The sequence below is a fragment of the Cinclus cinclus genome, chromosome 6 (genome assembly GCF_963662255.1).
Source record: "Cinclus cinclus chromosome 6, bCinCin1.1, whole genome shotgun sequence".
Lineage (NCBI taxonomy): Eukaryota > Metazoa > Chordata > Aves > Passeriformes > Cinclidae > Cinclus > Cinclus cinclus.
In genome coordinates this window covers 35,365,082-35,379,494 of record NC_085051.1, presented here as the reverse complement: position 1 = coordinate 35,379,494, position 14,413 = coordinate 35,365,082, and the positions used below count along the sequence as shown (strand labels likewise).

Sequence of the window (14,413 nt, the reverse complement as noted above, 5' to 3'; positions counted from 1 at the left end):
TTTTCCAGTGGTCATTGTAGTATGAAGGTATATCATCATTCTTTTTATCTTCAGAATATTATGCAGTGGACAATTCAAGTTCAAGGTTCAGCATCATAGCAGCCAAAAGGAGTTTTGCTTTGTTCTGTGATGAAGTACCACATAAGTGAAGAGCAGTAGTTATGTTACTAATTCTATTAAATTTTTGTATGATTTTACTGTTATAGCTTCTGCTACATTTGAAGATTTTCAAATTCGGCCCCATGCTCTGTTTGTTCACTCGTATCGGGCTCCAGCCTTTTGTGACCATTGTGGAGAAATGCTGTGGGGGCTGGTGCGTCAAGGACTCAAATGTGAAGGTAAGATGCCGTGAGATGCAATTTTTCAGTCTGAAGGAGAGACTTCTTCATTCTCCTTCTGCGTGTTGTGTCTAATGCTGCTTTAAAATTAGTTAGAGATCGAGAGAACTGTCAAAGTAGTTAACTGATTAAAGAACTTATCTTTTTGACTGCTCTGAGGCATCTTAGGTATGGTCTGTAACCTTGAGTGAAAAAAAATTGTGTTGATATGTATTTGTAAAAAAAGGCTGCATGTCTTACTCTTCCCCTATAAGTCTTAATGACCCTGTCTCTCATTTTGTATCACAGTAATTCTGATTATTTAATTGAAGTTGCTGTCAATCCATATGAGTTTGTAATAACCAAGTTTTCTCATTTTGCCACACCTATTTGACTTCTGATAGACTGAATCCAACAGAATATACCATTTGCAGTGAGACTTCCTTGCCTCCGAAGTGCTGGTCATAGAATTTTTGTGCACTTTGAGACCATAGATTCTGAAAAGGAGCAAAAACCACTGGTTGTAGATGTATCTATTTTGAGCTGATAACATTATGTCTCTAAAAATTTGTGAGAATAGAAGAGCAGAGTACAGGGAAAAGTTTATCAAAATTAATACTAATGGTTTTGAATTTGTGTTTTTGAAAAATTCAGTAGTATTTGCTTTTTTGAGCAATAATGGATGGTTTTAAATTTTTCTTTTCAGGATGTGGTCTAAACTACCATAAGAGATGCGCATTTAAAATTCCTAACAACTGCAGTGGAGTACGGAAAAGACGCCTGTCAAATGTATCCCTAACAGGACTCAGCACCATTCGAACAGTTTCTGCAGAGCCCTCACCCAGCGTGACAGAGGAAGCCCTTCTGGTATGGAATTCCCTAGCTGTAGAGGCCATGGGAGGAGCTGAGAAATGATGACATTTTGTGCTGTTGAATCTGGTTTTGCCTGTTACAGACTACAGAGGAGGGTGGTATGTAAATTATAAAGTAAGAGAAGGCATCTTGACGTAAAAGGGAGGTCACCAGCATAAGGTATGTAGGTTTAAGGTATGTGTCACTTCTGATACTCCCTTCAAGGAGTATCAAGGAGTCTCCTCCTTTGTCAAGAATTAGGTTATTTTTAAAATCTAAAACTGCCACCAATGCTAACATAAGTAGTTGGATCTTGGAGAATCTCATTTGGAACTAGATGTAGAATTTCTTCTGTATCAGACTATTATTTCCCTTGGCTTATTAAATAGGAAAGAGTCACCTCATCAGGACACTGACCCAGACACCACAGCGTTAAACTGGGTGTCTGTCACAGTCGAGTCTGTAGTTAATTAGTTGAAGCCTGTGTATTTACTATATTTCTGGATGTTCAGAAGAAAGTAGGAGAAATCTCCATTAGATCCTTAAATGGCTCTTTGTGGTGAATGTATTTATATGTCTGCTTATATATGTGTAGATATATATATATATGTACAGTATACAAAAAAGCATGTAAATACATGGTATACTTGTATATTCATTAATATATTAGTTTTTTGAAATCAAAGCAAGTCTTCTGAGAACAAAATGTTGATTGAAGTAAATGACAATGATACCCATTTTTTATTTTTAACGTGTTTGTTCATTTTAGCTCTCATGGTCATAATATACTTGAAAGTTAAGATTTTACACAGTGTATAAATGAGTCCACTCCTAAGTGAAGGTCTTGAAAAACTTAAGGTTTAAAAGAGAGGAAAGAATTTATAAGTACACACAACAATTATCATGTTTTCCTCTCAATTAGAATATTAAACTTATTAAACTTGACATACTAAAAGGACACCATTGCAAATTATGTAGACATGGTGTTAGATGCAGTACCATCTACAAACCATAATTATGTACTTATGCTACTGATTATCATTAGTCTAAAGCTACTTGGAAATTAAGGTTAACATTATGAATCTGTATTTTTAATTGAAAAGCTGCATAAATGAGTAGGGTGCTTAAGTTCTGCAAACTACAGCAACAAATGTTTATGGATTAATCATAATTCTCAGCAGGTTGTTTCAGAAATTGCTTAGACCAAGACAGAAAATTTTGAGGAAGGATGGCCCTAATTCTGATCTCTTTTTTAAAACAAATTTTGTTTAAAAAAATTGCAGGAGTGAGCATCCTGGTTATACCCTCTATAAATATTCTGCACTGCACTGTACAGCTAAAATGTAGCAAAAATTTTTAAATTTGAAAACAAATTATATGTCTGCTGTTTGCTGACACATTCTCATACAAAATAACTGTTTTGCAAAGCTATGCATTTCAGAACGTTTGAAAGCATTAAAATTGCCAGTAAAGAAATGCAGTAAGTGTCATCTATACTGCAGGCTGTACTTCTCTGAGAACTTGCAAACATTGGTGTCCCTGTGTTGATGATTCAGAACATCGCACAGACACACACGTGTGCACGCCCAAAGAAAATTTACAATAGGTAGAGGGAAGGGCCTAGAGAAATCAAATAGCTTTCTTATCTCACTTCTATTTCATGAAATCATGGTATCATTTACCAGATTTTCAGAAATGCTCTCATACATGGCTTCTATATGTCTTTTGTTCTGTTTAGTTTTTTTCCTTTGAATGTATTTCTCTCACTGCCCTCCCTCCCCACTCCCCCCCTAGCTTTTTTAAAGTGGCATAAGCTTTGTCAGTTCTCATGTACCAGATCTGTCCTTTGGACTCAATTCTTCTGCAGTGCTTGTGAGATAAGTTTTATGACAGTTTATATGGTGATGCCAATCAAACCATGCACTTTGGAATGTCTTTCATTTTCCTACAGTCTGTGTGAATATACTGAAAAATATCAACCTTGTTCATAAAGCTGTATCATTCATTACTAATATTGATGTGCTACTTGAATCACTGCTAACAAAATATAATCTCTTTTGTATCTATCAATTCTTTAAACTGGACTAAAATAAATCTGTTTTTACCCCTAATTACCATGTAGTGTCAGAGCAGTTGAGAGCGAATAATTCCTGGAGATCTTTAATAGATGTAATTATCAAACTGAGTTGTTTCTTCTTTTTTTGTTGATGTTGTGGGCACCTGATAGGAGACACAGTATGTAAGCCTGCCTTCTGGAAAAATGACACAAAGTGAATAAGTTATGCCTTATCTTTTGAAATTTTGTCATTTAAAAATCTTTGAGGCAGGATAATATGGAATCATGCAAAATGTACCCATGCTTTAATTATCCTTGCATAGGGAACCACCATGCACAAAACAGTTTAAGTTTGGGTATAAATGTTTTCATTAGCCAATAAAGCATTTAGTTTGAGCTGAAAATTGAATGGGGACTATATTTGGCTACAGCTTTAAAAATCTACCGCCAAAGAATTAAATTTTCTTTTGATTCTTAACTTAGTAATGTAAAACTCATCAACAGAAATGCTAAAAACAAAGTAGAACTAGGAGAGTACAATGCAGCTTACATGTCTCTGCTCAAATGCAATTCTTAAGCATTAATAATGTAAAAAACAATGAGGGTATAATATGAGCCCACATTCGTGCTTGCTTCTAAAATAACATTATTTCCTGTCTTTTTTTCTCTGTTATTTCTTTGTTCTATTTTTCCTTTTTTTTCCAACTGCCTGTCAGTCTCCTGTCAGCCCTGGCTATGAGGTATGTACTGAATTTACTCCCTACCATGCTATCAGCAGCATCCTCTTTTATGATTATCAGAATTTGAAGGCATGCAGGAATTAAATCAGATGAGTAAAGGTCATAATTCTTATACTAAACACTAAAATTAGTGAACATTAAAATATTTCAATGCAAAAGTGACTTTTTAATTTCTTAGAACAAAGGAGGTCACTGGTTAGACTGAAGCCCTATTTTATACTGGTAGTAACTCATGGGTAAAAATTTTAACTTCACTTTCAGGACTTGGGAATTTGCTGGAGTAATGTAGAAAATAAGCATTTCATTCTTAAGCTGAACAAACTGTGCATTCAAGTGTTCACCAGCAATAAACTTCTGACACATACGACCATTGGGGTAGCTCTTACTTTCAGACTCTGGTTGAATTAGAAAAACCCCAAACAGTCTGGGATTCTATATTTATGTGGAAATAGCCATGAGCAGTGTACAAATAAGTTACAGCTCTATATAAAGAGTGTCGTCTAAATAAAAAAAAAAGTATTTTTTAAGTGGGTGATTCATGGTGAAGGTTGCTCTCTTTAACTTTCACTATGGATTTTCTAAAGAAGTTTACTTTATGTTTAAAGTTTCAAAAGCTTTTGAAGCTAAGAAGTATTGGCATTTTTCCCTTGCATGTATTTGGGATGCAACCAGAAAAGAGCAGGCTTTGCAAATGTTAGAAATACTACATTTTAGAAATATGACATAGTCTGAGGAATATTTTGTTATGCTAAAATGAAGATTTCCATGGCCAAACGTCTATTACTTTGAAAGAAATAACTTCATTTCCTATAATCACAGAATGGTTTAGGTTGGAATGGACCTTAAAAATCGTATAGTTCCAACTGCTTACCATGATTAGGGCCATCTTCCACTAGACCCGTTGCTTAAAGTCCCACTGAACACTTCCAGGGATGAGGTTTCTGCTTCTTCCTAAAACATACATTCTTACTGTGTGCCCCAGAATTCCAGCTCCAGACAATATCCATAAACCGCAGTTTTTGTAATATCTAAGATAATTATATTCTAAATACAGTGCTGTCTGATAAATGATGAATCCACCAATTTGGATGATGGGGGTTATCCTAAAGTAGCAATGGTTAAAGGTAGCCATGGAAAAAAATGGTATTTGGAGGAAAATCAAAATCTTATTTCTCTTGTTAAAAGAAAATGTCTTAGCTCTCTATGGTTTTGCTTCAAAATACATTTATATGACACAATAGAATTGTATTTCTATCTTGTAATATATGTTTCTATTATTTTGGGAAGTTTTATTTGTTTTCTGTAAGTAATGAATATATTAAGGCCATTTTATAAACACTTGAAGTGATTTCTCAAGAGAAAGTCTAGCTGAGCTTTGCTTTTAAATAGGAATGATGTGTCTCATGGGGCATAGGTAATGAAAGTGAAATGTTACGTATTTTCTTTCTGATGAAGAATCAGGAATTACAGTTACTTTTGCTAAATAATTTAAAATTGTAAATAGTTTTGGTTGAAAAGACTATTTATGTGTCAGTGACAGAATACAAAGCACCAGGTGTTGCTTGCCTCTGTAGATTTGTTATAAGCAGAGCTGGCTTGAGGCTTTTTAGCTATATATAGAAGAGTGATTCTGCAGAACTAGGACAGTAGAGGCTCTGGGAGGGAATTGTCTTGAGTCGTAGGTGGCCATTTTCTCTTTCTTCCCTCACATCCAACTCTTAATACAGATGGCCTTTTGTTTTAGCCTATTGAAATAAGGAGTTCTTGTTTCCAGTGACTCAGAAATAGCCACTCTAAGAAGCCTTTGTTTTCCACACTCCTACAGAAGATGCATCTTCTTTTCCCAGTTCCAGTCCCTATAAAGTCTTGTATGCCTCTCCAGCTCACTGAACTGGAAAAAAAAGGCCCTTGAAGGAGAGAATAAAGAAGAGCTGGGGTGTTGCGGCTGTGAGCATCTTGGTGCCTTAAACCACTTCTAATTACAAGTCCTTTTCTAATGGCTGAAGTAGAGTTCATTAGACTGAAGATCCTCAAAGGCAAAGCTAATATTTTCTTGTGAAGGCACTCGAGTTAACTGTGAATTAATACCATTCTGTTATTTTTTGTTCTTGTCACCCTCAAGTTATCTTTCCATGCTCCAGTGATACACACTGCACATTCCTCTCTGTCTGAGTGGGAGCTTACTTGCAGCGTGCCCATATGTTTAGTAAAAAACCCTATGCTGTTTTGGATAGAGCTCCTGGAGTTTGCTCCAAAATATAGTTTATTTAAAAATAATAGAAGGTGAAATAGAGGGCTTGAGTAATTAAACTGATCCTGAGTAATGTTCAAATTGATCTAGAGTCAGATCCACCAGGTGAATATAGGGTCGTGCACTGAACAGAACTAAGAATTGAGAACTCAGTGAATCTGACAGTTTCAACACTGAAAAATTGAATATTTGAATAGGAATTTGAGTTAATTAAAAGATTAATAAATCTTTTATGCATTTTCTAGTTTTCTTGCCTTTTTACAATAACTTAAGATAGTTAAACATACTAAAGGTCAAAATAAAAAAGTATTTCAAATGTAGTTCTCTTTTTTCTTAGTGTTGCATATCTACAGTGTTCAAATTCAGCTGAACCCCATATGAAATCATTTTAGGACACAGAAGGGAAATTTGTACTGGCTCACTTTACACACTGCTGTGCCGTAAAATAATAGTAGTCCCAGTACTACCTGCCATGCACTAAATGCTGTAGAAGTGAATTTGCTGTAACAAAAACATTAGTGCTTTGCTGACCTAGTTTGCCCCAATATGATTGTGTCTGTAAGAGGCTGGAAAAAAGGCTTTGTGCTATGTAATTCTTACTATGGCTGCTGGTGCTAGCAAATCGAAAAAGAAAGGGCTTTTGTTTTGGGAATTTGCTGGTTCTGAGAAGTCAGCATAGACCCACAATGCCTGCTGAAACCCAGTAATCTTCTATTGCCACTTTCCAAAATAAGGCAGGTTACAGACAGAGCATTCAAACTACTGTCTGCTGCTATTGATGTCTGAGTAGAAGAATGGCAAACATAATAATAGCCATCTGTAGATAGTTTAATATTGACAGCATGTACTGAAGTCAGTTCTTTGATGTGTTTACACATGTGAAAGTGAAATGTTTTTCACACCCTAGCTATCTTAACTGTGCTGCTTGTAGGATTAAATCACACACTTGAATTAGAGAGGAGTGCAAGAAGCCTTGAAAGACAACACAGTTGATTGCAGTGTAAGTGTGGTATTTCAGTATATTTAAGTGAAGATGTATTTCTTTGAATTCACTTAATTACAGTCACATAGTTTAATTTGTAAAAGAAAGTCAACATTTGCATTGCATTAAAAACAGAGTTCCTGTGGTTACATAGATATCTAGCACCTCACTTGACAGTAGCTTCCTGTGAAGAAATTGTGTATGACCATACTAAGGCTTTATCCTCTGCCTTTAATGTAGGAAGGAAATGCATGTTTCAACAAGTCTGCTTCAACACTAAAAATGAAACTTCATGCAAACAGTTACTGCTGTTTGGTTTATTAAAATAGATATAACTTGTCTCTGTAGTCCGAGTAAATAAAAACCCTAGATCATAATAGTTTATTCTTTTGTTGAGGCAAACATTTCAAAATTGTAGGAATACTTTTGTTATTTCTGATTGAATATCCCAGTATAAACTACAGGAATAATGTTGCAACACTTCTTAGATATTGAGCCTGGTAAAAAAGGTTAGCATTTCTTTGTATAAGTTTTAAAACAAACCCCTATATTTAGGACAGTACAGGTTATGTAGCCTGTTCTCTTCTGAGAGAAGGTTACTGACTTGAGCATGTTTCCACAAGCATGATTGCCAAAATGGAAGTATTTGCTTTCTGACTCTTAGAGAACATGAAGCTTTCTGGTAAAGTTTTGTCAGAATCCCTGGGACATTCTTAGTGGGATTGTCAAAACATTTTAAAAGAAATAAGGCAAACAGCAGTCTCTTTTATGTTTTAGACTAGCCCATGCAGCTGGGCTGCAGAACTGGTCCTTGTCTTTTTTCCCAAGAGGCCACCTCTGTGTCCAAGCAGTTAGCTTTTATTGCTTCCCATTAGTCCCTTCAGCATCTCCCTACAGTTTCTTTGATTTCTGTGCCTGGAAGGAATAGATGTGAGTGCTACAAGACAGTCAAACTCATCCAGGTAATAAGAACAGCTGAATCCATTGGTGGGGAATAAGTATTTATTTCAGTTTCTTAATTGCATTTTGCAGTGTATTTGGACAGGGCCGAAGAGACAGGAAAGATCTGCTGAGCTATTTTTACCTGTAGGAGTCTGTCTTCTTCCTGCAATGACTGTACAATGATTTTATGCTTCTGGCTAATGTAGACAAACTGTTGTGTCTTCTAATAGCTTTCAACAAAGCTCACCAGAACTCACATGAGGGGCTTCAGTATACTGCAAAAATTCAAAGAAATTGAACAAGAAGAAGCAAGGCATCAGTTAAATAAAAGTCATGAGGAATGTCCCATATTGGGGAAAAGATTGGCACATCTTCCTTCTTGGAGTTAAAAAAACCAAACCCCTTTTTGTAAGAGTAAGCAAACTGCTAGATAGTCTCACAGTTAAATCATAATTAAAGTATCTGGATGTGATCGGTGTCAATAGCTTAGTTGGACATCCAGTATTCAGTATATGCACACATTTCTTGGTGTTTGTTGTCACTTGGAAAATCATACTCTTGAGCTGTTAAAGTATAGATTGCCTTGCTGGGATGATTGTTATAAAGGACTCTTTAGTATTTGGAACTGTGCAGGTTGTTTCCATGGTGTAATCTGGTTAAGCAGTCATTTCCTGGGAAGTTTCCAGACTTGCTGAGTCAGTAGTCTGGCTAGCTACCAGGAAAAACTTATTTATCTTTCTAACAAACCAGGCAAGCCAGCTGAAGGAGAAGGTTCTTTGTGGAGGAGATTCTTGCTTTTCCAGTGAAAATAGGGTAGTTCTTGGTTTCCTATGCTTTCAGAGGCTTAAAATTATGGCATCTGTCTGATGCTGGGAGTGCTGAAAGTTTGAATTGAGGAATCTTGACAGGACTTTTGGATAATATTGGGAGGAGAAGCTTATCTGACAAGAGGGAGGAGGTACTCCTCCTAATCAGTCAGTCATCAGAGGGTGTGAAAGATGCTCTAATTGCTGCTGCCATGAGTTATCTGTCACCAGCTTCTCTTCCCCTGCTACCTTTGAGCAGGACCCATTAGGCATATTGCTTCTGGCTGGAAGAGGGAGGGAATGGAGTCAGGCAGATCAGGCCTGGGCATGCAGGAGTGAGACCAGATCCGTGAATTCTGATGTCTTTTCTAGCATGGGAGAAAGTGAAACTCAGCTTTACCTCTTGACCTGAAGGCACTGTAAGTTGAGAGCTGCTGGTGCCTTACATGGCATGCCATGCTGCTGGTGCATAGCAGCCCAGCATGTCTGGAATGGCAAAGAAAAGCTGAAATACTTTTCTCTATAAATTGGACTTGAAGATTGACATCTTACAGTGGTTTAGTCGGTTCAGTATCCATTACTGCTTGAACTGCAGAGAACATGAATTACTAGCAAAAACTTAGTTAATTGTCTGTTCAGGAACACAATTTGGCAGCCATGTGAAATGTGACTTGCAGTAAATATTTCAGAAATTATACCTGTGCATTGACTAATGTAAATTTTGAGGAAGAAAACCCTACCAAACAACATGACAGAAGCTTTATTAATGGTAACTTTATTTGATCAAGGCTGATGGTATGATGAGTAACTGTTACAGAATTATCTCAGGAACAATCAACTCAATGTAGAGCATCTAGAATTCACTTTTGTTCAACCTGACATTTTCTCAGAAACATACACTAGCACATTAAAACTGAGAAGTTTGCCGTTAATCTGAGGGAAAATGTATCAAATAATTTGTCCCACACTTGTGCTGTACCCCACCTGAGATTTGATCAGACATCTAGGTCAGAACCAAAGCTGTAGGGAAGACTGTCTCTCTCTGTTAATCATAGCTGCCCAAGATTAGTCTCAGTACATTTCTTCAATGCTACTGAAGTTTCCAAAACCTGCAAGGCATTTGGTGAGGAAAACTGCCAAACCAGCTTTCTAAAATCCTTTAAGCATTAAGTTACCTAGGTATAAGTAATTTGGACTCTGTTTTTGGTACTATTTAGTTGCCAGAATAGTTTTTGATTAGGCGATAATTTGGAAAATGAAGGCAAAGAGTGATCATAGAAAATAGGTTTAATTTACATATTAGTCAGGGCTCTATGAGAGATGATGGCATAAGAAGATATTTGGATCATTACTGCAGAGAAGAGTAAGATTGTCAAGAAATAGCTCTAGTGGTAAGGATGGTAAACTGAAATGTTAGTTTGTTACAGTGACATAATGAAACCAAGCACTAGAACTCTTTCCCTTACATATTCTCACTCCTTTTCAGTTAAACTTCATTTTAAGACACTAGCATCACTACATGCAGAATGTCCACTGAATGTCCAGATTCAAGAAAGAGAGAGCAAAGTGTTGTGACTAATGCATTGCAAGTAGTTATTCAAATTAAGTCAAATCCTGTAGGAATTATTCCATTCAAAAATAAAATATTTACATTAAATTGTAGTGTGCACAATTAAAACTCTTCTTGTGGGCACTGAAGAGCAAACTCAGGGTTAGGTCTCTGGTCATAGAGTAGGGTTGAGGCTGTAACTGGTAAGGCACTGAACTAGTACTATGAAGTAGCATCAGTCTGGATCAAAATTGTTTCTACTCTACACAGGCACAAAACTGAGAGAACTGCATCTCTATTTCTCACTGTTCCTTGTGAACTCTGCCCTGTCCACAAACACTGAGGGCTGTAATTTCCAGGTGGCTCGCACTAGCTGAGCAATGTACTTTGTGTAGAATATTCTCATTCTTCTGTTCTGATGGTCTTCTGCCTTCCATTTTACAGGCCTGTTCATGTTGACTTCATAGGACTTAGTGCAATCTGCCTTAGAAATATTAGGCAAATTTTATTAGTAGTTAACAAATATTAAATAAAATTTTTCTTAAATTGAGACTAATTAATTGTCTGCTGTTTTCCAATATGCCTAAGTGCATTGCAGAGCATGCAGATTTAAACCTCAGGAAGTCATAAACCCATATCAGAGTATGTACTCAGACATTTTCCACTTTTATTTGTGATAAAGAAAAGACAGATGCTTTCTTATTACAATCTAATTTCTTTATGGTGACCATTTGTACCTGGCTCATACAATGTATGTTGCATATTTCCCTTTATTTGAAAGGACTGCGTTAGTACAATGGATCTTTATGCCTCTTGGAAAAGAAACCTAAGAAATCTATATGAACTTTGTAAGGAAGAATTTATTTTTTTTCCCACATGGTAAATACACTGTGAAGGCAAAGCCTAGAACTAATTACTTAAGTTCTTCTGCCATTAAAATGACTTTTCAATTCCTCTTTATTCCAAAAGTCTAAGGCAGAAGTGTACAAAAAAGTATTTTTCTGTATTTGGTGACTGGATGAATAGAGGAATTTCTGTAGCATTATGTGTTTGAATCTAAGCAGTGTTTCAAGTTAATGTCTACCTGGAGCTTCAGCTACTACAGATTTTGAACAGTGCAGGCTCACTCTGAGAGATTTGTTTACTAGCCTTCAGTTATCAGATTATTTGCAAATGATAGTGAGACAGTGCTGAGTTTTAAATAAACAAGCTGCATTTTCTCACTTTTTTTTCTCATTTCAATGTTAATTGTGGGTGTAGTTTGGTTGTTTCTCAAGGGCAAGTATTAGGAGAAAGCAGTTTTCTAGGTGAGTTGTCTTCTGGGTTAATTATCATATGTGCATTTAAATTAATTTAGTAGAGAAAACAAGGTAACTCTTTTCTTCCAGAAATTCTTTCTTCTTTGGATTTCATGCACTAGACTGTGTCTCTCACATCACAGATACGTGTGTGTGTGTGTGTGTGTGTGTATGTATATATGTAAAATAGGTCTTTAAAGGGGGGTATGTGTGTATATTTATACACACATGCAGCTTTAAAAACCTATCATGATCTATTATGCATAACCTATATGTGGTAAGGTTAGTGATAGCAAGAATTGTAAATAAAGGGAATAGAAATTAGTATTAGTTTTTCGATTGTTAAGCTACATGCACATAGAATAATGTAATATTTTTCTTAATGTTTATACAAAAAATACAGCCTTTAAAAGTTACTTTTGATGTACAACAAAATAAAAAATGTTTCTTATCAGAATGTAAAATGTTTTTAGGAGAAATTTTAATGAGCATTTTAATTTTGATTTTTTTTCAATGAAAGCCTGTTTCAGTCACTATGTGAAGTGCATGATAGTAGTGTTGGCAAAGGTGCTGTTCAGTAGCATTCAAATTTTTCGAAAGCAGTCTGAGAGGGGCATGGTATATATTCTATTAGTGTCTAAGGGCACTTACATGACTTTTTATGGCCTATGAGAGTGTTATTGAAGTGAGGGAATATATGAATGTGATATTCTTTTAAAAATGAATACAAAACTCCTTTTTTGTATTTTACAGCAAAAGACACCATCAGAATCGTACACTGGGCGAGAGAAGAGGTCAAATTCACAGTCCTACATTGGACGACCTATTCAACTAGACAAGATTTTACTGTCAAAGGTTAAAGTGCCTCATACTTTTGTCATACACTCCTATACACGACCAACAGTTTGCCAGTACTGCAAGAAGCTTCTCAAAGGGCTTTTTAGACAGGGTTTGCAGTGCAAAGGTGAGTAAATGTCCTTTTTGGAGCATAAAAGCTAAGCATAATAAAATTAATAAATTAGTATTTGAATGGTTACTGTGTAGCTTTATTCATGATTTCCTCACTAAACTGTCTATGTGTAGGCACATGTACAATTACACTGGATTAAGCTGCAGTCAAAATTACAGTAATTTGTGTTCTGTAGGAGCTGGCTGTGCGGCTGTTCATTCTTACACTTTGGTGTATGTGCAGTGGCTCACATTTTTCATTCAGGTGTAAATGATCTTTTATTTGGCATAGGTGAACCTGTGCTTACAGCAGAACAGTTAACATAATGGACTATATTCTTATCTTCATTGTTTTCAGTCTACAAAGTCCAGTAAGTGAATTGAAGCATATGCCTGAGCCTCAGCAGCTCGGTGTTTTGGGGAAGTTGTAATGGAAGTAAAATAAGATGGGGTTATATGAAAATTTAAACCCACATTTTTTCAGTGTGACTAATGTGCTCTGGAGTCTCATGGCATTGTATACCTTAGTAGGTGCTGAAGTAAGTCAGACCCCTTAGATCATAGCCTAGATTGCTGGCTCACCTTAGCCAGCCTTAGCCTGCAAATACAAAGCATTTTGCATGCTGTGGGGTTGGAATGTTGGCTAATGGATGCTTAAAATCGCCTTTCTTCTATCACAATAAATAATAACCATCATAAAATTAATCACTATACTTTGTGTTACTTCTTTAAACCCTGCAGAAACTCAAAGTTGCATTCATTTAACTGAAGGTGTGATTCTGATACAATTTAACTAAAGAAAAATATCTATCAAAGCATCACCTGTTTCAGTTCATATTGAATCCTGGTGACCTAAGCAAATATTAACCTAATTAAAAAAAAAAAAACAAAACAAAAACAAACGCACACTAAAATTTATCTGTAGTTTGGCACTGCTGTACCTCTAGTACCGATTGGTTTTTGGCTCAATCTTAAAAAATTACAAGGATATAGACAAGCTTAATGTATTTTTTCTTTCCTGACTCCTTGGTTTTCCTGGTGTATTAGTAACCTACACCTCGTAGTTTAAGTAAAATATGTTCATAAGCTAAAAGAAAACAATTTCCATGATACCTAATGAAGTGGTACTTACACTTATGAAAGAAGTAAAAAAAAAAAGTTGAAAAATAGGGAAAGGGCTGAAAGAACCTGCAGTTGCAAGCTGTCTAGAAGTTGCCTTGAGATGTAAAAAACAAATATTTTCTCACTTAAAATTGTTGGCTAGGCTTCTTGTGTTTCAGTTTTCAGTCATCAGTATTTCCTATATAGTCAGTCTCTTAAACTGCAACCCATTCTGCTTCTTTCACTGGAAAAGCAGCTCTGGCTTTGGAGCCAAGCACTTGTGTCTCCTCATCACTACCCTAGACAATTTGAGCACCACTTTGGCTGCAGTAGTGCCGCTCCACCCAGCTACCCTTGGAAAGGGTTTCTTTCCCCTCAGAAACACACTTCTAGCATCTTCATCCTGTCCTTCCACTGACAGACAGCATGGAGCCAGGCTGGTGCACAGTCTCTGAACATATGACTTGTATTAATGAAGTGATAGGGCTTAACATCTATAGGCTGGATAGCAGGGAAAAATACAATTGTGTCACAGAAAAAGGAATAATTTGGCTGTATCCCTTTTTCACTT

The 14,413-nt window shown here is 36.1% G+C and overlaps 1 protein-coding gene across 2 annotated transcripts in view; it reads left to right on the top strand.

The window, feature by feature from the left end:
- Positions 1-14,413, top strand: part of PRKD1 (protein kinase D1) — a 114,681-nt gene that overhangs the window by 72,262 nt on the left and 28,006 nt on the right. Inside the window, exons 3-6 of one of the 2 annotated variants that reach the window (XM_062494678.1) lie at positions 207-338; positions 1,024-1,184; positions 3,942-3,965; positions 12,547-12,757. In XM_062494678.1, coding sequence (XP_062350662.1) covers positions 207-338; positions 1,024-1,184; positions 3,942-3,965; positions 12,547-12,757 — 528 coding nt within the window. The remainder of the gene's footprint in view (positions 1-206; positions 339-1,023; positions 1,185-3,941; positions 3,966-12,546; positions 12,758-14,413) is intronic. The other variant, XM_062494679.1, reaches the window with a different exon arrangement.